The sequence below is a fragment of the Lithobates pipiens genome, unplaced genomic scaffold (genome assembly GCF_037356315.1).
Source record: "Lithobates pipiens isolate NorthernLeopardFrog02 unplaced genomic scaffold, aLitPip1_a1.2 Scaffold_27, whole genome shotgun sequence".
Lineage (NCBI taxonomy): Eukaryota > Metazoa > Chordata > Amphibia > Anura > Ranidae > Lithobates > Lithobates pipiens.
In genome coordinates this window covers 231,370,417-231,397,764 of record NW_027507788.1, presented here as the reverse complement: position 1 = coordinate 231,397,764, position 27,348 = coordinate 231,370,417, and the positions used below count along the sequence as shown (strand labels likewise).

Below are 27,348 nucleotides of genomic sequence, written 5' to 3'. Positions count from 1 at the left end.
CAGTCACCTCAGAATCCACCCCTCACCACCTTTCCCCTCTCCTGAAGAACGAGTACTGTAACCTCTGAATCCACCCCTCACCACCCCCCCCCCCCCGAAGAACGGGTACTGTCCCCTCTGAATCCACCCCTCACCCCCCCCCCCCGAAAGAACAGGTACTGTCACCTCTGAATCCACCCCTCACCACTTCCAGCCCCCCTGAAGAAAGGGTACTGTCACCTCTGAATCCACCCCTCGCAACATTTTCACCCCCTGAAGAACGGGTAGTCGCCTCTGAATCCACCCCTCACCCTCTTTCCCCTCCCCTGAAGAACTGGTACTGTAACCTCTGAATCCACCCCTCACCACGCCCCCCCCCCAAAGAACGGGTACTGTCACCTCTGAATCAACACCTCACCACCTTCATAGCCCCGAAGAACGGGTACTGTCACCTCTGAATCCATCCCTCACCACGTCCCCCCCCCCCCCCCGAAGAATGGGTACTGTCACCTCTGAATCCACACCTCACCACGTTCCCCCCCTCTAAGAACGGTTACTTTCACCCCTGAATCCACCCCCTCGCCACCTTCATAGCCCTGAAGAACCGGTACTGTCACCTCTGACCTGTGTTGACTTTCACCTGATAATATGGACCATCTCCTGCACTGACCGATCGTTCTTTAGTGCTTCTTTCTTTTTTACATTTCAGGACTTACCAGCAGCCAATCCCTCACAAACTAACTTCCTAACTGCCAACTTTACATCATTATTCCTGAGACTGTATATAAAAGGGTTCAGTAGTGGGGCAATGATGGTGTACATGACGGCCACCAGTCGGTCGTAGTCCATGATATAACTGGATTTTGGTTTTAGGTAGATAAAAATTCCAGAACCATAAAATATTGTGACAACAGTAAAATGAGAGACACAGGTGGAGAACGCTTTCGTTCGTCCGGAGCTGGAATGGATCTTTACTATGGTGGTGATAATCATTGAGTATGAGATGATGGTCAGCAGAAGAGAGCTCATGGTGACAACTCCACCGATAATAAAAGTGGAGAGTTCATTGATCCGGGTGTCAGCTTCAACCAAGCTGAGCAATGGAGGGATATCACAAAAAAAGTAATTGATTTTGTTAGAAGCACAGAATGGTAAGGTGAATGTGAGGGTGGTGTGTATAACCGAGTTCACTATGCCGATAATCCATGACCCAAACACATAGTTTGTACATGAAACTTTATTCATAATAACAGTGTACCGAAGCGGACGGCATATGGCGTTGTAGCGATCATAGGCCATTGCTGCGAGAATATAACACTCGGTACTGCCCAGTAACATCAGAAAGTATAACTGTATAACACACCCATGGAAAGATATGGCGTTGTGTCCACGAAGAAAGTTGGACAACATGTTGGGGACGGTGGTTGAGATGTAACATATGTCCAGAAAGGAGAAGTTTGCCAGGAAGAAGTACATAGGAGTATGAAGAATCGAGCTGTGCTGATAAGCAAAAATAATACACGTGTTTCCAAGTAACGTCGCAATATAAATAATTAAAAACATCACAAAAAGTAAACTTTGTAGACTGGGAATTTCAGAAAGGCCAACAAGCGTGAAATCTGCTGGTGGGGTGCAGTTTATCCGGCTCATCACACTAGTTTGATCTTCTGTAAAAAAAAATTCAGGAAAAACTCAATAATATGCGGAACATTGTATAGGTGGTGAGTGGGACCCCCCCCAAACATTTCCAATAATTAGAGGGCAATAAATCTCTGAAGGAGAAACTCTGACTAGAATTTTACATCATGGAGACCTAAATAGTAAGGCCTCTGGAGATAAGACATTTAAAGAGGAAGTAAACCCTGAAGGGTTTACTTCCTCTTTGATTCCCTGCAAAGGTATAGCATAATGGACTACTATGCATCGCATCACATCACATCGCATCACATCACATAGTAGTCCATTATGTGTCACTTACCTGACACAGGAGCCAGCGATGTCACCGCTGTCCCCTGTAGTCCAGAGCCTCCATCTTCTCGGTGGGTCTCGCTACTCCGCCGCTGTCATTCGATGAAGTTGCAATGACGTCACTCCCACGCATGCGCACGGGAGCCGCCTGTCGCGGCATATTGCCGCTCAGTGCACTGCGCGCCACTGTCTACGGCGCATGCGCCGTAGACAGCGGTGCCTGTCTTTCAGCAAATATCTCCTAAACCGTGTAGGTTTAGGAGATATTTCTTGGACCTACAGGTAAGCCTTAATCTAGGCTTACCTGTAGGTCAAAGTTGGTTGTAAGGGTTTATATGTCTAAAAGCTTCTGCGCTCTATGAAAAATAGAAGCAAGTAAAAAAACACAGAAAAAAGCAGCAATCACTATATGAGTTGGCTCTCACGGGTATAAATTTAAAACAAAATAAAGGTGTGTTGCGCTAATTTCCAGCCATATATATAAAACAAAAGTGGATAAGTGAACAAAACCTTCTAAATGAACAAACACTTCATAAAGTGCAGATATAAAATAAAGAGAAAAAATATTTATACAATATTAAAAGTGCAAACGTGCATTAATATTGCTGAAAGTGATAAAGTGCATGATGCAAAAACAATATAAAAATAAGGAATGTCACGAAAGTGACTAGGTGCATAGGTTATGCTACACACACCAGAATTGCATAAACACAAGTGTAGTGTCAATGCTACACACACCAAAAATGCATGGACACAGGTGAAGTGTAAAAGGTAATTAAACAACTAAAGTAATATTATAATAACAAAAGTGACAAATATAAAAAACACAGATCTGCGTGATTATAGTGAAGCAAAAAAACGTGTCCCATACATGATCAAATAGTGTAGCTTAATAAACACACTAGATTAAAGTGCAGTGTGCTGAGCCGGCAACCCTTCTGTGATGGTCCGTGCAAGTGATGCTAATAAAATGCAATTACCTCAACGCTGTGAGGTAGACAGCGAAATAGTACAGGGCAATCAGGTAACCAAGGCCGATCACGGGGGTGGCTATATAGCAGACTCTTAGAGATTCATCCAGCTTCTTTGTATGTGATACAGGGTACACTCAAAGGGATAAATCAGAGAGGACTACCATAGTGTAGTAATTTAAAACATGTACTGTTTATTTAAAGGAAAGTAAATACTACTCACAAACGAAGCTTAAAACAATGCACAAAGATACAGCAGCAGACCGGATATGGACGTCACTTCCGGGTTCCTACACGTTACGTCGTGTAGACTTCATCCCACGACGTAACGCGTAGGAACCCGGAAGTGACGTCCATATCCGGTCTGCTGCTGTATCTTTGTGCATTGTTTTAAGCTTCGTTTGTGAGTAGTATTTACTTTCCTTTAAATAAACAGTACATGTTTTAAATTACTACACTATGGTAGTCCTCTCTGATTTATCCCTTTGAGTGTACCCTGTATCACATACAAAGAAGCTGGATGAATCTCTAAGAGTCTGCTATATAGCCACCCCCGTGATCGGCCTTGGTTACCTGATTGCCCTGTACTATTTCGCTGTCTACTTCACAGCGTTGAGGTAATTGCATTTTATTAGCATCACTTGCACGGACCATCACAGAAGGGTTGCCGGCTCAGCACACTGCACTTTAATCTAGTGTGTTTATTAACCACTTTCAGACCGGACCATTTTGCTGGTAAATGACCAGAGGTCTTTTTACACTTTGGCACTGCGCTGCTTTAACTGGTAATTGCGCGGTCATGCAATGTTGTACCCAAACAAAATTTGCGTCCTTTTCTTCCCACAAATAGAGCTTTCTTTTGATGGTATTTGATTGCCTCTGCGATTTTTATTTTTTGCGATATAAACGTAAAAAGACCGCAAATTTTGAAAAAAAATGATATTTTCTACTTTTTGTTATTAGAAAAATCCAATAAACTCAATTTTAGTCATACATTTAGGCCAAAATGTATTCAGCCACATGTCTTTGGTAAAAAAAAAGTCAATAATTGTATATTTATTGGTTTGCGCAAAAGTTGTCACATCTACAAACTAAGGTACGTTTTCTGGAATTTACGCAGCTTTTAGTTTACGACTGCCTATCTCATTTCTTGAGGTGCTAAAATGGCAGGGCAGTACAAAACCCCCCCAAATGACCCCATTTTGGAAAGTAGACCCCCTAAGGAAATTGATAAGAGGCATGTTGAGCCCATTGAATATTTTATTTTTTTGCCTCAAGCGATTGAATAATGACAAAAAAAAAATTTTTTTTTTTTTTTTACACAAAGTTGTCACTAAATGATATATTGCTCACACATGCTATGGGCGTATGTGAAATGACACCCCAAAATAAATTCTGCTGCTTCTCCTGAGTACGGGGATACCACATATGTGGGACTTTTTGGGAGCCTAGCCGCGTACGGGGCCCCGAAAACCAAGCACCGCCTTCAGGCTTTCTAAGGGCGTAAATTTTTGAGTTCACTTCTCACTACCTATTACAGTTTTGAAGGCCATAAAATGCCAAGATGGCACAAAACCCCCACAAATGACCCCATTTTAGAAAGTAGACACCCCAAGCTATTTGCTGAGAGGCATGTTGAGTTCATGGAATATTTTATATTTTGCCACAAGTTGCGGGAAAATTACAAACTTTTTTTTTTTTTTTTTTTTTTTCACAAAGTTGTCACTAAATGATATATTGCTCACACATGCCATGGGCATATGTGAAATGACACCCCAAAATAAATTCTGCTGCTTCTCCTGAGTACGGGGATACCACATATGTGGGACTTTTTGGGAGCCTAGCCGCGTACGGGGCCCCGAAAACCAAGCACCGCCTTCAGGCTTTCTAAGGGCGTAAATATTTGACTTCACTCCTCACTACCTATTACAGTTTTGAAGGCCATAAAATGCCAAGATGGCACAAAACCCCCACAAATGACCCCATTTTAGAAAGTAGACACCCCAAGCTATTTGCTGAGAGGCATGTTGAGTCCATGGAATATTTTATATTTTGCCACAAGTTGCGGGAAAATTACAAACTTTTTTTTTTTTTTTTTTTTTTTTCACAAAGTTGTCACTAAATGATATATTGCTCACGCATGCCATGGGCATATGTGAAATGACACCCCAAAATAAATTCTGCTGCTTCTCCTGAGTACGGGGATACCACATATGTGGGACTTTTTGGGAGCCTAGCCGCGTACGGGGCCCCGAAAACCAAGCACCGCCTTCAGGCTTTCTAAGGGCGTTACAGTTTTGAAGGCCATAAAATGCCAAGATGGCACAAACCCCCCCCAAATGACCCCATTTTGGAAAGTAGACACCCCTAAATTTAGGGGTACACTAGTGAGACTAGGTAATAAATGGCGGGTGCCCTGAAACTATAAAAAAATAACTAACCAACCAGCGTCACCTGTAACAGTTATATGGTGATCACTGGTGAAAGGGTTAACTAGGGGGCAATCAGGGGGCTTTATGCGGTAGTATATGGGGGTCCCTGGCGCTATAAAAAGCTGCGGCGAACCTAAATACCTACTTGCCTAACTAGCGTCACCTGTGACACTAATACAGCGATCAGAAAAACGATCGCTTATTAGGCTGGGTTCACACTGGAGCGATGCGGGAACGCCACGAATGCGCGGCGGGTTCCCGCATCGCATGCCTCCCGGCGGCAGTTCACACTGCCCTATGCGAACTGCTGGGAGTGTCAGTGAAATGTTACTGACACCCCCAGATCAGTTCGCATATCGCAGTGCGATCTGCAAACTCGGATCGCATGGTGTGAACACCCATGCGATCCGATTCTGCTGCGGGCCAAAAAAAGGGTCCCGTGCGAATTTGCGGCGGGTGCGGCGGGTGTGGCGGGTGCGGCGAATGGCTGAACTCGAATCGCACAGAGATCGGATGTGATTTGCACTGCAGTGCGAATCACATCCGTTCTCAAACCGCTGCAATCTGAACCCAGCCTTAGTGACACTGGCGACGGGGGGTGATCACGGGGTTAAACCTTTATTGGGGGGGTTAGGGGGGTACCTTAGAACTAAAGGGGGCTAACCCTAACTGCCCTAACAGTTATTAGTCACAAATGACACCCGCCGGGTGATCAGGGGGTTAAACCTTTATTAGGTAATAAATGGCGGGTGCCCTGAAACTATAAAAAAATAACTAACCAACCAGCGTCACCTGTAACAGTTATATGGTGATCACTGGTGAAAGGGTTAACTAGGGGGCAATCAGGGGGCTTTATGCGGTAGTATATGGGGGTCCCTGGCGCTATAAAAAGCTGCGGCGAACCTAAATACCTACCTGCCTAACTAGCGTCACCTGGGACACTAATACGGCGATCAGAAAAATGATCGCTTATTAGGCTGGGTTCACACTGGAGCGATGCGGAAACGCCGCGAATCCGCGGCGGGTTCCCGCATCGCATGCCTCCCGGCGGCAGTTCACACTGCCCTATGCGAACTGCTGGGAGTGTCAGTGAAATGTTACTGACACCCCCAGATCAGTTCGCATATCGCAGTGCGATCTGCAAACTCGGATCGCATGGTGTGAACACCCATGCGATCCGATTCTGCTGCGGGCCAAAAAAAGGGTCCCGTGCGAATTTGCGGCGGGTGCGGCGGGTGTGGCGGGTGCGGCGGGTGCGGCGAATGGCTGAACTCGAATCGCACAGAGATCGGATGTGATTTGCACTGCAGTGCGGTGCGAATCACATTCGTTCTCATAAACCGCTGCAATGTGAACCCAGCCTTAGTGACACTGGCGACGGGGGGTGATCACGGGGTTAAACCTTTATTGGGGGGGTTAGGGGGGTACATTAGAACTAAAGGGGGCTAACTCTAACTGCCCTAACAGTTATTACAGTCACAAATGACACCAATGCAAAAAAAAAAAAAAAAAAAAAAAAAATGACATTGGTGTCACTGTGACTGGGGGGCAGGGGTAATTGGGGGGGTGATCGGGGGGTAAAGGGGGGGTGTGAGTGTGCCTGGCATGTTCTACTGTGTGTGGGATGTGTTGGTGCAACTCACTGATCCGCTCTCCTCCGTGTCGGAACGAAAAATACCGACACGGAGGAGAGAATACATCACTTCCTCTCCTGTGTTTACATTACAGGAGAGGAAGTGATGTCACCGGGGATTTCTATTCGTCGGGAGCGATCGCGAGGGGGTGGCCATGAATGAATGGCCGTCCCCTCGTCCGGGATCGCTCCCGAACGAAAACCGACCGCCGCAGGCACCGGGCGGGGGCCCGATCGGGCCCCCGACCCGCGGGAGGCAAATCACGTACATGTACGTGCTTATGCCTGCCCGTGCCATTCTGCCGACGTACATCGGCGTTAGGCGGTCGGCAAGTGGTTAAGCTACACTATTTGATCATGTATGGGACACGTTTTTTTGCTTCACTATAATCACGCAGATCTGTGTTTTTTATATTTGTCACTTTTGTTATTATAATATTACTTTAGTTGTTTAATTACCTTTTACACTTCACCTGTGTCCATGCATTTTTGGTGTGTGTAGCATTGACACTACACTTGTGTTTATGCAATTCTGGTGTGTGTAGCATAACCTATGCACCTAGTCACTTTCGTGACATTCCTTATTTTTATATTGTTTTTGCATCATGCACTTTATCACTTTCAGCAATATTAATGCACGTTTGCACTTTTAATATTGTATAAATATTTTTTCTCTTTATTTTATATCTGCACTTTATGAAGTGTTTGTTCATTTTGAAGGTTTTGTTCACTTATCCACTTTTGGTTGTAAGGGTTTACAACCATTTTAAGAAAGGGTACCATCATCCTCTTATGATAATGTAATGAAACCTGAGACTGCCCCCAATGGTCGCCGGAGAGAAAAAGAGGAAATGGAATATCTCAGTAACCAAAAACTGAATAAAAAATTCTAAAAATATATATTTTTATTAATATATTATTTAAAAGTAGTTGTATCCAGATACAAAAATTGAAATGACATCTGTTACATATGCAAGGCAAATCATGTGAAACAAATATGAGTGACACTCAATATTACAACACCGTTGGTGTTTGTCGTATGGAAAACCAGGACGTAGTACCTGGAGATCAGCATTATGTGGACAATATCCTTTACATGTTTCACAGACAATTCCACTTCTTCAGGAAGAATTCTTTCAGATTGCATCTATGAAAAAACATATCAATCAGCTAGCTTAAATAAAATGCATCAAAAAAACAACAATAGCATTTTAGATCTGGGGGAGTTACATTATTTCCAGGGCACATTGCCACCACAGCTACCTCAGGCGGGCATGTGGGACACAAAACAAAGCGCAGGAATCACTGCGCCGGCCAAAATACTATATATATATATATATATATATATATATATATATATATATATGAAATCATAATGACTAACTGCATGAAGAATGAGAGAGACGGGAAATAAGAAGAAGTGGGGGGAGGAATGGGCGTGAGGATGGTGAAAAGTGGGGGGGGGGGGGGGAAGAGAAGAAGAGGAAAGGGGGGGAAAGGACAAAGGGAATGGAAAGGAGGGGAAAAAATGGAGATCTAGCATTAGAAATAACTAAAGGGTTACTCCACCCAATACTGTCATTTAAGTGATATGGTGGGTGAAGCCTTGTGGTCTAAGGCTTAATGATTCCCAGCTTTTTTTCTGGTCAACCGGGAGGAGGTGGAGGAAGTGAAGCTTCAGATGGTATCTGCTGTGCTGAACATAAAGAAGAGACACTGCTATCAGTGAAGGCAACATCAGATCTGGGGAAAGTCATGAATTTTATATAATACAGGTGAAGTGTAACATGAGGAATGTACTATAGCAAAGATCTAAGCGGACAACCACTCCAAGATGGACACTTCCATCCGCTCCTGCCCAGGACATAATTCAGCTTCCAGCGCTACCACACTGTGATTGACATGGAACGCTCTACCCAAATGACATTTTAACATTTTTTGAGACAGATGGAGCTTTTTTTGGTGGTATTAAATCACCATTGGGCTTTTTTTTTGCTATATAAAGGAAAAAATACATAAAATTATCTTTGAATTGAGCAGATCACCTGTGCCTCCCTGCAGGGGGTAAGCAAGGCCCTTCCATCGGGTTCACATTGATATGCCCCGTGTGAATGAAGCCTGTAGCGTGGTGCCTGTGAAAATGTTTAAAAATGACAGGAAAAGTGATTGATGGGATATATGTTCCTCTACGGATTCTTAGATTTGCAATCTAAGGTAATACCAGCAAAAGACTTCAGGGTAAAGAAGAATAGTTCTTTACCGATGTAGCACCCTGTAGCTTAGGCAGGGAGTTCCTCAAAAAGTTACTTTGCAGGAGTACTTATCCTGGTTGATTGATAGAGATCTATTGATTTCTCCCTAAGTTTGGCCTTGTTGCACGTTTCTCTTGTACCGCTAGGTGGCCCGGGTACTTGGTGGTACTAGATACGAGAAGGGCAACCTGAGGTCAGGTTATAGGGTCTCTCAGCCAATGTGCAGGGGTTTTCTTGAATCCCTTGGCCTGCTGGGATCACCTATATGTTTGGGTGGAGTCAAGTGATCTGTGTTCTGTGCCACCTGGATGACTGTTTGGGTGGACGTGTGTCATCTGCCCCGGGGTGCTAGGCCGGAGATTGGGCCTATCCCGGGGGCATCTGGCTGCCAGGCTGTCTGAGAGCCTATCCAGAAGTAAAAGAGCAAAGTAGAGTTGGGATTGCGGCTTGCAGTGCAACCAGAAGTGACAGTTATGTCAGCCCGAGAACCTGTCGTGGTCAGAGGTAGAAGGGAAGCTGTCCCCAGAAGGGATCAACCACCTTTACCAGGGACTACAGTGAGTAACTAAAGAAAGTACTGGAGCAGCATTCTCACCGATCGGGCACAGTGGAGAATCGGGAAACTTCAGGTGGTGATCAAGTCAGGGACCCAACCAGCGGAGGTGGCGCTTGTAGAGCAGCCTTGTGTGTCAAGCTAGGGACCAAGCCGGTCAGCAGGGGTGAAGCTTGAGGAGTATACAGAGTGCCAAGCTAGGGACCCAGCAGGGAAGCGTGGGTGATGCTTGAGGGAGATACAACCGCAAAGATTGGAGGAGCTCCAGGGATTCCGAGTCAGTGAATCAGAGGGTCTAGCGAGAGGCCGGGATCTCAGTGTTTAAGAAAGAACTACAAGAAGTTGTAGTGAAGCTAAAGGAACTGTTACATTTGTGTTAGGAACTGTTAAAGACTGATGATATAGGAGACAGCAATCCTGCATGGATGTCCTCCTATTGAAGTCTTGGAGTCAGAATCTACAACTATGTGTGTCCTGGCCCTAACCCTCTTTCCCCCTAAAAATACAAAAAGGACTTTTAAAAGAAATAAAACCTCTTTTATATCCATTAAATGTCTGGCGCCCAATGACTTTCACCATCTTTGCACCCACTATGCTTCACAACCCACCACATATTGAAGGATGTCAGCTATATTTGACCTTGGAGGTCCTCAAGCTGGAAAAGGCTAAAGACCTTGCTACACCCTGTATTGGTAAAGTCTGTTCTGGGGCTGGTTTTATTGGGAGTCTGATAGAGCTCTAGGTAACAGACTCTCCAATTCAGGTCTTGATTAAAACAGCAGGTACAAGCACGCACAGAACAACAGGAAACAAACCACTTGTTTGCGGCTGCTACTCTAGTGGCCATGCAGGAGCAGAAGGAGTTCAAACTGCTCATCCGACAAGGCTCTACGTGTGGACAATGTTACAGATTTACGCAAGCAAGTAAAGGCTGCACTACAGAAAATGATGGCCAAGGATGACGTGGAGGCTTTGCTCATGGTTTTTGAGAGGATGGCAGAGGTGAAGGTCTTCCCCAGGACCAGTGAGCTGAGGTCCTTGCCCCCTTTTTGTCCAGAGACCCGCAGAAGGTCTAATTTGATCCGAATGCTCCTGGGGCCGGCAATATAAAATGAATAAAACTGAGATTCTGGCCCGCCTTGGCGTAACAATGGCCTTAAGAGCTCAGCGCATCCATGCTTGTCAATTTAAGGTGGACCAACCTGCAAGGTTCCAGATGTATGACCTCATTCACCTCACACGGACGTGGTTACAGCCAGAGGTCACCACCCCAGCCCAAATCGTGGAATGAGTCATATTGGACTGCTTTGTGAGAGCCCTTCCAACCATTTTACAGCAGTTTGCCGGGAGAGTTGATCTTAAAGATGCCAATGAGTTGGTGGCCCTCGTGGAGCGGTATTGTGTACTGAGGACTTTCTTCGGGGTGTAGTACCTAAAGAATCCTTCTCCAAGAGACAGAAGCCCACCAGCCGGGAAAAAGTGATCCCACCCTAAAGTGGGTGAAAAAGGAGGTAAATGCAATTAAGGAATGTTAAAGTGAGTGGTAGAGGCAGATGGTAGGGACAGGGACTGCCTCTTTCCCTACCTCATGTTTGCTGTATGGGAGGTACTCCAAGCCTCCACCGGCTTTTCCCCTTTGGAGTTGCTGTATGTTGCTGTATAATGGTGCTGGTGTGGTGTCAGTGCTCTCTATCACGGTGCTGGTGTCAGTGCACTCTATCACAGTGCTGGTGTCAGTGCTCTCTACCACGGTGCTGGTGTCAGTGCTCTCTATCACGGTGCTGGTGTCAGTGCTATCTATCACGGTGCTGGTGTCAGTGCTCTCTATCACGGTGCTGGTGTCAGTGCTCTCTATCTCGGTGCTGGTGTCAGTTCTCTCTATCACGGTGCTGGCGTGGTCTCAGTGCTCTCTATCACGGTGCTGGTGTCAGTGCTGTCTATCACAGTGCTGGTGTCAGTGCTGTCTATCACAGTGCTGGTGTCAGTGCTCTATATCACGGTGCTGGTGTCAGTGCTCTATATCACGGTGCTGATGTCAGTGCTGTCTATCACGGTGCTGGTGTTAGTGCTCTCTATCACGGTGCTGGTGTCAGTACTCTCTATCACGGTGCTGGTGTCAGTGCTCTCTATCACGGTGCTGGTGTCAGTGCTCTCTACCACAGTGCTGGTGTCAGTGCTCTCTATCACGGTGCTGGTGTCAGTGCTCTCTATAATGGTGCCTGTGTGGTGTCAGTGCTCTCTATCACGGTGCTGGTGTCAGTGCTCTCTATCACGGTGCTGGTGTCAGTGCTCTCTATCACGGTGCTGGTGTCAGTGCTCTCTACCACGGTGCTGGTGTCAGTGCTCTCTATCACGGTGCTGGTGTCAGTGCTCTCTATCACGGTGCTGGTGTCAGTGCTCTCTATCACGGTGCTGGTGTCAGTGCTCTCTACCACGGTGCTGGTGTCAGTGCTCTCTATCACGGTGCTGGTGTCAGTGCTCTCTATAATGGTGCTGGTGTGGTGTCAGTGCTCTCTATCACGGTGCTGGTGTCAGTGCTCTCTATCACGGTGCTGGTGTCAGTGCTCTCTATCACGGTGCTGTTGTCAGTGCTCTCTATCACGGTGCTGGTGTCAGTGCTCTCTATCTCGGTGCTGGTGTCTGTGGGTGAGATAGCAGTGGAGAAGCCAATCAGCAGGCAGTGCCAGCACCATGGCTGAGGATCAGCACTGGACTGGCACCTCCGGACCACCGCAGTGGAGCCCTGCATAGGTGGGGGTAAGAGCCGGGCAGAGGGAGGGGCTCAAGCACAGGTTGGCACACTGGGACACTGGCACAGGGCTGCGCTGCCCTGACTGTGGCACTGATCATCTCCTGCACCCCCTTCCTAGACTGTCCTGACCTTGCCTCTCCTCCATGGCCTTCTTGCGCTCCTGAGTCCTGAATTGTCAAAATTTCACAGATAAAAAAAGAATGCGTGTCGTTGTCGATCCCAGATTCACTTCATACTTTTGTTATGTCAGTGTCCATGTGGTGGGACTATGTGTGCACAGCTAGTAAGCATTTTGTGGCTGAAAATATGACCTGGAGGTTTTTAAGGTTCACCTGCCATTAAAGTCAATGGGATCCGCCGCAAACTTTGCGGTTCGTGAACTTTTGGGCGCGCTTGCGGTTCGCGTTCGCGAAACGTCCTGCTGAAAGTTCGTCCATCACTAACAATAAAGTCCATTGCGATCTTATCCCATGGTCTTTCAGGAATAGGTAGTGGTCTCAATAGTCCCCATGCTTTATGCTTGCTGTTCTTATTCCTGAGGCAGGTCGGACAAGAATTAACGTAATTCTTACAGTCCCTTGCAAGATTTGGTCACCGGAAGTGTCTCTGAACTAGATCCATAGTCTTGTGACCCCCAAAGTGATCTGCCAGGGGATAGTCATGACAGACCTGTAAAATGGAAGTGCGCAGATCCTGAGGGATGAAGAGTGTATTTCCCTGCCAGAAGAGCCCATCCTTCTCTTGGAGGTTTGTACCTGGAGGTAGTGATGTTCTTCGGGATGCCTGACAAATCTGTGACATGAAACTCGATTGGGTTAGTAAGAAATTCCCAGCTTGCAGGATAGTGTCTGGAGGGGATGAAACTTCAGCCTCTGTGAACATGCGGGATAGCGCATCGGGTTTACTGTTCTTGGACCCTGGTCGGTAAGTAATATGAAAATTAAAACAGGAAAAGAAAATAGCCCATCTTGCCTGTCGGGATCTGAGGCATTTGGCTGTCCTGAGATACTCTAAGTTTACTAAGCTTTTACGATCTCTGAAGATCAGTATTGGGTATGCTGCCCCCTCCAGGAGGTACCTCCATTCTTCCAAGGTGGATTTTATTGCCAGGAGTTCTCAATCCCCCGTGTCATAGTTTCTTTCCGATACACCTCATTTTTTGGAAAAGAAGGCTACAGGGTGTATTAAAGACTTTGGTCCTTGGCGTTGGGACAGGATGGCCCCCACAGCATTTTCTGATGCATCCACTTCCAGGGTATAAGACAAGGCAGGATCAGGGTGTTTTAGTATTGGGGCAGATGTAAACAGCCCTTTTGGTTTATCAAACACAGCTTGGGCTGCTGCAGTCCTTTGAAAACAACTTTGTTTCCTCGTGAGCTGTGTGATAGACGCTATGATACTGGAGACATTTTAGATAAATTTCCTGTAAAAATTGGAGAATCCAACAAAACATTGTACTCCATTTTTGTCGGTTGGAGGTGGCCAGGACAAAATGGCTGAAACTTTCTGAGGATCCATTGCCACACCCTCAATTGATATCACTAGGCTGAGAAAGTGAATGGTCTGGCACTCAAACTCACATTTCTCGGCTTTAGCATAGAGTCCGTTTTGTCTTAGGCCGTGTACACACGGGCGGACTGTTCGCCCAACTTTGTCTGCTGAACAGTGTTTCAGCGGACAGTCCGCTCGTGTGTGGGCTTCAGCGGACAGTTTCAGCGGACAGTCTGACGAACAAAGTTTTTCGGAATTTACGTAAGACAGTCCGCTCGTGTGTAGGCTTGTTCGACAAACTAAGTTTCGCGCATGCTCAGAAAGGATTTACACGGCGAAGGTTGCATTGCAGTGTATTGGACGTCGAATTTCTCGTCCCGTCGTACGTGCCGTTCACGTCATCGTGCACGCTTTCAGCGGACTGTTCGTTCATCATGTGTGGTCAAGTCCGTTCATGCAAATTTTGAGCGGACTGTTTGTCGGATTGTTTGACGAACAAAGTTGGGCGAACAGTCCGCCCGTGTGTACGTGGCCTTAGTCTGAGAAGAACTTGTTTCACATGATTACTATGTGCTTCTAAAGAGGTCGAAAATATCAAAATATCGTCCAAGTAGACGATCATGAATAAATCCAAAAAGTCCCTGAAAATATCGTTGACGAAATGTTGGAAATAAAGCTGGTGCATTGCAGAGTGAATGGCATAACCAGGTACTCGAAGTGGCAGAAGCGTGTCCGAAAAGCTGTTTTCCACTCATCCCCCTTACAGATTCTGATTAAATTATAAGCACCCTGTAAATCCAGCTTTGTGAATATCTTCGCCGAACGAAGTCTCTGGAATAGTTCCGGGATCAATGGGAGAGGATAGCGTTTTTTAATCGTTATTTTATTCAAGTCTCTGTAGTCCACACATGAGCGGAGAGAATGATCCCTTTTCTCGAAGAAGAATATCCCGGCACCAGCTGGAGAAGAAGAGTGTCGGATGAACCCTTTCTTGAGATTCTCGTCAATATATTCAATATATATATATATATAATAATTCAATATATATTCAACAAAAACCCCAGTAGGAGCAGGTATCTATAATTTAAGTGGATGCCCATTAAGTGATAATGAATTAAAAGTTTTGGATAGGGGTTTAAAATTTGCTCCGGTTAGGAATTTAAATAAATTCCACACCTATGTCAATATTCAAAAGTTTATTAGGAATTTGAACATGAAAAAATACTTTTTATCCAACCCGGTTAAACAAGTGAAAACATTTGAAAATCAACATTCCAACCTCCGTAACAAATCTACGTTTAACCCTTTAAACACTGATAACAAGTTTTTGGAGGTTTTCAAAAATGTTGTAATAAATGATCTAGAGACTCTTAAAGTACGTAAAGTGAAGGACCCCCAGTATATCAAATTGGGAGTAGAATCCCTTAGGAGCAGGGATGACATTATCATACGCCCCGCTGATAAAGGGGGGGGATTGGTTATTTTAAATAAAATTGATTATATGTCCGAAATGAATAGACTTGTCAGTGATACTGACACATATCAAATTTTGAATAAAGACCCTATGTTGCAGTATAAGGATGAATTACACTGGCTAATAGAAGAAGGGAAAAATAAGAACATTCTTAATAAAAAGGAGGGATTATATCTTGATCCATTATTCTGCAGAACCCCCATTATATATAGCCTGCCAAAAATACATAAGGATTGTGTTAATCCCCCTGGCAGGCCCATTGTCAACGGTATTGACTCTATCTCCTCGAGAGTGGGGCAGTACATTGATACTTTCTGACAACCCCTGGTGTTGAAAACTAAGGCATTCCTTAAAGACACTAAACACATTATTCAAATTCTTGAATCATTAGAGAGTACGGCCTCTTGCTTTCTTGTAACCGCTGACGTTGGTTCCCTGTACACTATTATAGGGCACAATGATGCGCGGGTTTCAGTTCAGTGGGCTATGTCCACTTTTTCCGATTTGTCTGAGTGCCAAAAAAAGTTTATTCTCAAATGCTTAGATTTCTGTCTGTCTAGGAATTATTTTTGGTTCAACCACCAGTTTTATTTACAAGTAAGGGGGGTTGCCATGGGGGCTAGGTTTGCTCCCAGTGTGGCCAATTTATTCATGGCCCACTGGGAGGAGGATGTTATTTTTCGGAACCGCCCCAAGGAACTAATTTGCTACAAAAGATTCATTGATGACCTTACCTTTATATGGGATGGTGATCGGGTTGGTTTGGATAAATTTATTTACACCATGAACGCAAATGATAAAAACATCCAGTTATCCTGGAACATCAGCCAAGAGCGGATGGTGTTCTTAGACCTGGAGATTATTAAAGCGAATGATGGGCTAGTATTAAAAAATCATTTCAAGCCAACTGATCGGAATTCGTACATTCCTCTGGGGAGTTGCCACCATAAGTCTTGGTTATGCAATATCCCCAGAGGACAGTATGTAAGACTGAGGCGAAATTGTTCTCGTGTGGACGATTTTATGCTTCAGGCCCAAACCTTATCCTCCAAATTTCAAGAAAAAGGATATGATAGATCTGCCCTTGACCGCGAAGTGGCTTTAGTCCAACAGTTGGATAGATCTCTCTTAGTTGGAGATAAAGTAAAAGAATCAAAAGTAGAAGGGGTCAACTTCAGAATGGTTTTGGATTATAATGTACAGCACAAAAAATTTGAAAAAGTGGTTGCCAAAAACTGGTTCATATTGAAACAGGATCGTGTGTTGGGACCTCTCCTACCTGCACGGCCCTCTTTCATATACAAGAAGGCTCCCTCATTACGTGACCAGATAGCACCTAGTGTTATCGATCCTCCTGTGCACACTGAAAGTAGACTCTTCTCTTTTTTATCTGGTTTTTATGCGTGCGGTAGGTGTGCGGCATGCAGACACTCCAGATGCAATATAAAAAGGAGAAAATCTTTTATTGCCACTAGTAATAACAGGGAATATAAGATTGGCAAACTTATCACCTGTTCTACTGTAGGGGTGGTATACATGTTACAATGTGGATGTGGCCTCCAATATATCGGTAGAACGTCCAGACCCCTACATGTGAGGTTGGGCGAACATGTGAATAATATTAAGAAGGGTCTCAAGACTCATAATGTGTCTCACCATTTCAAATCGGTACATTCTCAGAATCCTAAGAGTTTGAGTTTTTGGGGGATTGAGAAGGTAACGAAACATTGGCGTGGAGGTAATTTCATACGCCAACTAAGTAAACGTGAGTCTTATTGGATCCATGAAACAAGGGTTCTCGCCCCGAGAGGCTTAAACGTGGATTTTGATTTAAATTGCTTCATTTCGGACAGATAATAATTTTTCTTTTTCTTTTTCTTTTTTAATTTTAATTTTATTTGTATTGCTAGTTAAGTATTTTTGATTAGCATCTTTTATCTTTATATATATTTTGTATATATATATTTCCATACTGTTTTATATTTATTTATGATTAGTATTATTTTTCTATTTTTATATTTATATACTTTTTATTAGTCCATGCGCGGATCAGTGTAGCTTGCTGATGATATCAACGGCTATGTGGTTTTTATATTTTATGTGTTTCATTGCCAGTAGTGTTGCACTGATTAGGAGAGACACACATATGTGGCCCCATCTCAGTGCTATAATATCGCATTGTTTTTTTTGGCAATAAAATTTTTTAAAGTTCTTTATATAGTTTATGTGGGGACTACTAGAGGAGTGGTGCTTATTGCCATTTAGTAGGCAATATTTGCGCTTACCTCTTGTTTTGTTTCTGTTTTTATCTATATTGGTTTTAAATATATTTTTCCTCTCTCTCTTACATTGTTATTGTGCGCAGATTTGTGTTCCGGGGTCACGCTCGATGCGTGTTTCCCCTGGTACTTGTCTTGCGCATAATTCTTTTTCTCATTGGCTTAATATCAGTGTATTGGCTTAAAAGCGGCCGTTTGACGCCACGCCGTCACCGCTGATGAAGTCCTGCCTACTTTCTGGGACGCAACGCGTACGGACCACGTGACCCGCGCCGTGACGTCATCCGCAGGCTAACACACTGATCCACGCATGGTATTCGTTTCTTTGCTTAGCACTCGGCACTGGAGATCAGTGCTTACAAATGTGAGTGTAACTTCTCTTTATTTGCTTTTATAATAAATTTATATCAACGGAGAGCACTAGATTTGCTTGTTCTTTATATTTATACATGAAATCATATTGATCTGATGACACGGAGGAGGATCTTTTCTTGGAGTACTCCCGTTTGGTCTGCTGAAATCTTATGATCTACCCTTGATGGGAACATGTGTTTTTTGACCTGTCTGATATATCAGGGGTCCATTATTTGAGGTGAGAGTCCAACTTGTTCAATGGTGAAGGGATCACATCGTCACTTCACAAGCGGATTCTTCTTGATTACTGCATCTATTATTCATCTATTCTTCATTTTATGGACTTTTTGTATTAATATTTCATTATTTATTTGCGCTGTACTGTTACTTTTTTACTTTGTAATGTGGGATTTGGTATTTTGACCTATAGTATTCTAGCTGCATTTTTTCACTTTTTCACTTATTTTATTGTGTTTAGCGCTGGTTGATTTTTTATTTTTTAAATTTTATGTACAGAGAGAGACTTTTATTGAAGTCAGCAGTTCCAAGCATCTGAGCTAAACTTTATCCTGATACCCCCTACTCCCAACTTAGAGACTGAGTTTGTTCAACTGTTTTATGTAAAATAAAAATCCTAACAAGGAATTCAAGTGTTGGTCTCTACAGTTACTGGGTTATCAACCCTGGGAACCCCAGACAAGGACAACGAGTACGAAACCCTGGGAACCCCTAGACAAGGACAACAAGTACGAAACCCTGGGAACCCCTAGACAAGGACAACGAGTACGAAACCCTGGGAACCCCTAGACAAGGACAACAAGTACGAAACCCTGGGAACCCCTTGACAAGGACAACGAGTACGAAACCCTGGGAACCCCTAGACAAGGACAACGAGTACGAAACCCTGGGAACCCCTAGACAAGGACAACAAGTACGAGCTGGTGGAGGTAATTGGTAAGCCCAGGATAATTCAGCCGTTCCTTCGGGGGTAAGTGCTACATGTGTGGGCTCATAGTCCGGGATTTTGCTGTTACCTCTCGCAACGGAGAAAAACATACATGTGAGTTTGTTGGAATAGAGGGTGAAGTTTTTGGACTGCACCATCTTTACTAAGGCAAAGACTTTCACTGTGGTGCGTAAGCGTGGGAGGAGCCCTGCAGAAAAGCCTGTAAAATTGCACAACTGGAGGAACCAGTGGGAGGAGTCTACGCCTGTTTCATCTTCCTACAGCGTGAGTGTGTCGCAGGAAGAGAGTGGAGTTAGTCACGCCTGTTGAGCTGCAGAAAAAGAAGTTCTGAGCAAACACGTTCCGTGTCCCAGGTGTACCGTCTGCTCCAGGACCTAGGATGCCATCAGTCAGAGGTCCTACTAGCATGCAGATACCTGGCACCGTACTGACTGACACGGGAATGCACCTGCTGCCGCAGGGGCAGTTCATACTCTATACCGCTGGGGATGTTGAGGCTCTCGGCATACTCTGTGGAGGATATGATGGTCTGATCACCAGTCCTCGACCGTTTGCTCGCTGTCGGAGGTGCGGAGACTATGCTTTTAAAGTGGAGCAGCCTACTGAGTCACCTTTGGCTTACCACATGGACTGAGCTACAGGCGTGGCAACCGAGGAGACTGTTGTGTATAGTCCGGCTGTGAAGCCTAATGTTTCGGCCTCATCCACTGTCGCTGGTGCCTTGGATAAGGACATTGCCCCCTCTCAAGTCTGAAGGTCTACTCCGGAAGCCGTGGAGATGACTTCGAACATGGACACTACTGCTGCTGTTGAGCCTGATCCAGAGAAGAGAGGAGAGCAGAGAACTCCTTTCCGACGAGGTGACAGGCCGCCCCCAAGTCCAGCTGGACCCAACAAATGGAAGATGATTGCCACGGAGAAACATTGGAGAGCCGTGAGCTTCACGGTAAGGAACTACTTACCGGCAGAGGAGTTAACCGACTCGGATATAGACTCCAATTCTGATTCGGGAGATGACGAGTACGAAACCCTGGGAACCCCTAGACAAGGACAACGAGTAGGAAACCTGGGGAACCCCTAGACAAGGACAACGAGTACGAAACCAGGGAACCCCTAGACAAGGACAACGAATAGGAAACCCGGGGAACCCCTAGACAAGGACAACGAGTAGGAAACCCAGGGAACCCTTAGACAAGGACAACGAGTACGAAACCCGGGGAACCCCTAGACAAGGACAACGAGTACGAAACCCGGGGAACCCCTAGACAAGGACAAGGAGTACGAAACCCTGGGAACCCCTAGACAAGGACGAGTACGAAACCCGGGGAACCCCTAGACAAGGACAACGAGTACGAAACCTTGGGAACCCCTAGACAAGGACAACGAGTAGGAAACCGGGGAACCCCTAGACAAGGACAACAAGTACGAAACCCGGGGAACCCCTAGACAAGGACAACGAGTACGAAACCCTGGGAACCCCTAGACAAGGACAACGAGTAGGAAACCTTGGGAACCCCTAGACAAGGACAACGAGTAGGAAACCCGGGGAACCCCTAGACAAGGACAACGAGTACGAAACCCGGGGAACCCCTAGACAAGGACAACGAGTACGAAACCCTGGGAACCCCTAGACAAGGACAACGAGTACGAAACCCAGGGAACCCCTAGAAAAGAACAACGAGTACAAAACCCGGGGAACCCCTAGACAAGGACAACGAGTAGGAAACCCGGGGAACCCCTAGACAAGGACAACGAGTAGGAAACCCAGGGAACCCCTAGACAAGGACAACGAGTACGAAACCCGGGGAACCCCTAGACAAGGACAACGAGTACGAAACCCGGGGAACCCCTAGACAAGGACAACGAGTACGAAACCCTGGGAACCCCTAGACAAGGACAACGAGTACGAAACCCAGGGAACCCCTAGAAAAGGACAACGAGTACAAAACCCGGGGAACCCCTAGACAAGGACAACGAGTAGGAAACCCGGGGAACCCCTAGACAAGGACAACGAGTAGGAAACCCAGGGAACCCTTAGACAAGGACAACGAGTACGAAACCCGGGGAACCCCTAGACAAGGACAACGAGTACGAAACCCGGGGAACCCCTAGACAAGGACAAGGAGTACGAAACCCTGGGAACCCCTAGACAAGGACAACGAGTACGAAACCCGGGGAACCCCTAGACAAGGACAACGAGTACGAAACCTTGGGAACCCCTAGACAAGGACAACGAGTAGGAAACTTGGGGAACCCCTAGACAAGGACAACGAGTACGAAACCAGGGAACCCCTAGACAAGGACAACGAGTAGGAAACCCGGGGAACCCCTAGACAAGGACAACGAGTAGGAAACCCAGGGAACCCTTAGACAAGGACAACGAGTACGAAACCCGGGGAACCCCTAGACAAGGACAACGAGTACGAAACCCGGGGAACCCCTAGACAAGGACAAGGAGTACGAAACCTTGGGAACCCCTAGACAAGGACAACGAGTAGGAAACCTGGGGAACCCCTAGACAAGGACAACGAGTACGAAACCGGGGAACAACGAGTAGGAAACCCGGGGAACCCCTAGACAAGGACAACGAGTACGAAACCCGGGGAACCCCTAGAAAAGGACAACGAGTACGAAACCCTGGGAACCCCTAGACAAGGACAACGAGTACGAAACCCAGGGAACCCCTAGAAAAGGACAACGAGTACAAAACCCGGGGAACCCCTAGACAAGGACAACGAGTGGGAAACCCGGGGAACCCCTAGACAAGGACAACGAGTAGGAAACCCAGGGAACCCCTAGACAAGGACAACGAGTACGAAACCCGGGGAACCCCTAGACAAGGACAACGAGTACGAAACCCGGGGAACCCCTAGACAAGGACAACGAGTACGAAACCCAGGGAACCCCTAGAAAAGGACAACGAGTACAAAACCCAGGGAACCCCTAGACAAGGACAACAAGTAGGAAACCCGGGGAACCCCTAGACAAGGACAACGAGTAGGAAACCCAGGGAACCCTTAGACAAGGACAACGAGTACGAAACCCGGGGAACCCCTAGACAAGGACAACGAGTACGAAACCCAGGGAACCCCTAGAAAAGGACAACGAGTACAAAACCCAGGGAACCCCTAGACAAGGACAACAAGTAGGAAACCCAGGGAACCCCTAGACAAGGACAACGAGTAGGAAACCCAGGGAACCCCTAGACAAGGACAACAAGTAGGAAACCCGGGGAACCCCTAGACAAGGACAACGAGTAGGAAACCCAGGGAACCCCTAGACAAGGACAACAAGTAGGAAACCCGGGGAACCCCTAGACAAGGACAACGAGTACGAAACCCAGGGAACCCTTAGACAAGGACAACAAGTAGGAAACCCGGGGAACCCCTAGACAAGGACAACGAGTAGGAAACCCAGGGAACCCTTAGACAAGGACAACGAGTACGAAACCCGGGGAACCCCTAGACAAGGACAACGAGTACGAAACCCAGGGAACCCCTAGAAAAGGACAACGAGTACAAAACCCTGGGAACCCCTAGACAAGGACAACAAGTAGGAAACCCGGGGAACCCCTAGACAAGGACAACGAGTAGGAAACCCAGGGAACCCTTAGACAAGGACAACGAGTACGAAACCCAGGGAACCCCCTAGACAAGGACAAGGAGTACGAAACCCTGGGAACCCCTAGACAAGGACGAGTACGAAACCCGGGGAACCCCTAGACAAGGACAACGAGTACGAAACCCAGGGAACCCCTAGACAAGGACAACGAGTAGGAAACCCTGGGGAACCCCTAGACAAGGACAACGAGTACGAAACCGGGGAACCCCTAGACAAGGACAACGAGTACGAAACCGGGGGAACCCCTAGACAAGGACGAGTACGAGCTGGTGGAGGTAATCAGTAAGCCCAGGAAAGTTCAGCCGCTCCTTCGGGGGTTAGTGCTACACACACACACACACACACACACATGTATATGTATATATATATATATATATATATATATACAAAGCTGTTCATTTCATCACATCTATTTTCATGCGTAATTTTAAATCTGATATATTCTATTAAGTATTTTTTATTTTATTATGGGTTGTTTAACCAATTACCTCCTATTTATGAATATTTTTGAGGCTATATATTATTTATATTTTTAAATGAATATATATTTTAGTATACATCACCCCTCCTACAAAATTCCTTCATAAGGGTGTTTTATATATTGTATTTTTTGTGCACATTGTCTGTAAAATAATTTTCTTATAATCTATATTCATGTTTTTTATGTGTTTTATATGGTGCATAACATTTGGTATATAGTATGTAGTGTCCCGGGTAGTATCACGGCTTGGCCATAAATCAACTGATTAATCTGTATAGTTTTTTATTATAACTGTATTTCCTATTTAGGGTTTCCAGCTATAAATTTCCCTTCGGCATGAAGGATGACAGTATATAACTCGAGAAACAGGCTATCCTATGCTCGTAGTAATAATGAATGAATAAATGAATGAATGAATGAAATACTTGTATAGCGCACAATGCCAACTGAATCGCCTTTAGGCGCCTCTAGGTATAATAATACCCTACGCTTGTGTAATTCAGTAGGGAAAACTTCACTAGGATATTTTTTTATTAGTTAACACTGATGGCTGAAGTATGAGCTTCGATCTGCAAAACCTAACCAAAAATGGCTGCTGTGTTTTTTTTCGCACAAGCGCCATCAGGACACTACACCCTATAAAAAGATGGGAGGTGTAGCAAGATGGACGCTCCAGATGACGTCTTGAGTGACAAAATGCATAGGGCGGAGTTACAATACATCTTTGCTTCACTTCCGGTCAGAGTGGCAACTGTCTGTTTACACGGCACTGGCTTCATTCCATATTGATGTATGTTTAATTTCACTAAATGTGAGTATATTTCCACACAACTTTTTTTTTTTTTTTTTTAAATAAAGCCTTTTTAAGCAATATTATGTTTTGGGCATTCCTCACTTCTACATGTGACAATCCGGTGGAAAGCCAGCAAGAGTTTCACAGATTGCCCACAGGCTCCAGAGAGCTGCACAGTGGCTTATACTGTGAACGTTCAATACCCCTGGGGGGAGGGGGGTAAGGTTATCTGGTGAGTGCAATCTTATTCTCAGCACGGATAATATCCCCTGGCACCCCTGGCACTCGAAAGGATAATCAGAACCTTTTGGAACAGGCACTAGACTCTGTCACAATATTTATTTATTTGGAGGACTACGGTAATTAAATACTGTTGGAATCGGTTTGTATAGCCATCTTTGTTTATGCGGTGGGATACAGATATATACTGTATGTACCATTATTTCTGTAAATGTCTGTTTATGGGTATATATTCATGTTTGCACATTGGTTATTGGTACAGAGGGTCAAACACACTGGTTGTTTGTACACTGGGATCACAAAACCCAGCATGGTCACACAGTACCCGTAGCACTTCATTGCCATATACCTTAAGCGTCACATTTTTATCTGACACCCTGTTCATTCTGGAGGGTGTAACACAATCAGCACATCACAAACTTCTTTACAACAGAAGTCCAAAGTAGCGGGCAGAGCATTCACTATTCCGGCACATTTCTCACTTACACGCATATTTTATTCACTCGCGTAGCACGCAGAGGGTGTAACACATCGCTGCCTATCTAAGAACATTACAGAGGGTGTGCCCATAGCACTGGGTGACGGGTGGTGTCAGGACGGTGCTACCCTCTCCTAGCCCTGTGATAGGAGAGACTTCACTGGTGGCAGCCGGCGTCTACATTGTGATTGGTTTAATATTGAGGAAAACGCTAAATATAGGATGTGGATTATGTTTTCGTAAAATCTTCATATTTTAGGAAATGGATATCCAATCCACCTGCAGTACAGAGGAGCCGATATGCAAAGTGCAGGAAACCTCCGACATCGGCAGCATTGGAAGCTCGGATTGGCTGCGGCAGTTCGGCGCACTTTGTATGTATCGGCCGTGGTTGTCTTCTACTAAAGAAGTCAGTATAGTGCGGCAAACAAAGGGGTGAGAGAGAGCGCCCCCTAGAGAGAGTACCAGCCACTTGGGATTAGGATTGCCTTTTCCCCAATTGCTGCTTGACTTTATAAAGGCCCATACCCTTATAATGGCCCATACCCTTATAAAGGCTCATACCCTTATAATGACCCATACCCTTATAATGGCCTATACCCTTATAATCGCCCATACCCTTATAATGGCCCATACCCTTAAAATGGCCCATACCCTTATAAACGTCCATACCCTTATAATGGCCCATACCCTTATAATCGCCCATACCCTTATAATGGCCCATACCCTTATAATGGCCCATACCCTTATAAACGTCCATACCCTTATAATCGCCCATACCCTTATAATGACCCATACCCTTATAATGGCCCATACCCTTATAATCGCCCATACCCTTATAATGGCCCATACCCTTATAATGGCCCATACCCTTATAAACGCCCATACCCTTATATTCGGCCATACCCTTATAAACGCCCATACCCTTATAATCGCCCATACCCTTATAATGGCCCATACCCTTATAATGGCCCATACTCTTATAAACGCCCATACCCTTATAATCGCCCATACCCTTATAATGGCCCATACCCTTATAAACGCCCATACTCTTATAAACGCCCATACTCTTATAAACGCCCATACTCTTATAAACGCCCATACCCTTATAAACGCCCATACTCTTATAAAGGCCCATACCCTTATAATGGCCCATACCCTTATAATGGCCCATACCCTTATAATGGCCCATACCCTTATAATCGGCCCATACCCTTATAATACACCAGTGTTAATTTTGACATGAAATTTTGTTTTAGTTAGTCTTTTGATTAAAATGCAGTTTTAGTCATATTTTAGTCATCTGAATTGTTTTAGTTGAGTAAAATCAAATGGGTTTAGTTGACTTTGAATGCAATGTAATGTAAGCATTTCTTCCGCATTGTCAAACTCATTCTATACTCCTGGAGTGAGGGTGTGATTATTTCTGGTATGAAGGGTTGAACCCGGACTACACACACAGATTTGGCCATTGTGATATAGAACGTCTTTATAAATAAAAAACGAGTTTCATAAACAAATATATTACAAATTTCAATTTAGTTTCAGTCTTTGGAGGAAAATGCCATTTTAGTTTTAGTCGTATTTTAGTCAGCGCAATTATTTTTCTTTTAGTTGACAAAATGAAGGGCTCCTTCATACGGATGTGTCGTGTACGGCAGTGGTCATCAAGCCTGTCCTCAGGGCCCACTAACAGGCCAGGTTTTATGTATTACCTTGGGGGAGATGCAGACTAGAATACGGCAGTCACTGAGCAGCAAATGATATCACCTGTGATGCATTTGAGTTATCTTGCAAACCTGGCCTGTTAGTGGGTCCTGAGGACAGGGATGATGACCACTGGTGTACGGAGCCCGCTCTGCTCAGCGGGGGATCGCTCCTCGCTGAGCAGGATGACAGGTCCATCTCTTCACACCGTCCAGGGACGGACCTATCAGAGCGCCGCTCTCCCCTATGGGGGATCGCATGAAGACGGACCGTAGAGTCACCTGATCCGATCCGCAGATGGATTGAAAAATAGGTTTTCCCTCTGTCACACTTTTTTGGATCAGAGCGGATTGGATGTCAGCGAACATGTCACCGCTGACATCCTTCCCCCCATAGACCTCTATGGAGTGTCCGTTCAGGTCCGCCTAAAAAACTTGCAGACGGACCCGAATGGATCGTCCGTGTGAAAGGGGCCTAACACTCCCTTACACTTATATTCACCCAACCCCAAACTGCAGTTCAGGTGTAATGAACAACATAAAATCTCTCCAACCTGCTGGCTGGATGAAGCCTCGGTACTCGGGGAAGGTACTCTGCGGCATCCATCTCTTCCTGATCATTTCTTTGCTTTATTTATTTTCTGTGTTTTGTTATCCAAATGGAGAATCCTAAAGAGAATTGTAATCCTTCCCTCCCCCAGGTATAGAGACACGGATCAATTATCTTCAATGAATACACAATTAGAGGTATATTGAGAATTGTTCCTCTCATTCTCCAGAGGGCTCAGATGTCTAGCATGACAATCATTTATAACTTTAGCATTTTTTATTTATTTTTTAGGGTATATGTATTTATGTGTGTGTATGTATCTGTGTGTGTGTGTATAAGGGTGTGTATATATAATATATAATAAAAAAAACAGT

The 27,348-nt window shown here is 45.2% G+C and overlaps 1 protein-coding gene across 2 annotated transcripts; it reads right to left on the bottom strand.

The window, feature by feature from the left end:
* Window positions 1-521: 521 nt before the first annotated feature.
* Window positions 522-27,075, bottom strand: LOC143934628 (olfactory receptor 5AR1-like). Of its 2 annotated transcripts, XM_077458384.1 has the most exons (3): window positions 26,979-27,075; window positions 8,045-8,130; window positions 522-1,646 (listed from the first exon to the last, which is right to left on the bottom strand). In XM_077458384.1, the coding sequence occupies exon 3, from the start codon at window positions 1,627-1,629 to the stop codon at window positions 685-687; it is 945 nt and encodes a 314-aa protein (XP_077314510.1). In that variant the 5' UTR covers window positions 1,630-1,646; window positions 8,045-8,130; window positions 26,979-27,075; the 3' UTR covers window positions 522-684. The 2 variants fall into 2 exon arrangements, with proteins under 2 accessions (XP_077314510.1, XP_077314511.1); XM_077458385.1 differs by lacking the exon at window positions 26,979-27,075 and having other exon boundaries at window positions 8,045-8,298.
* Window positions 27,076-27,348: the final 273 nt, after the last annotated feature.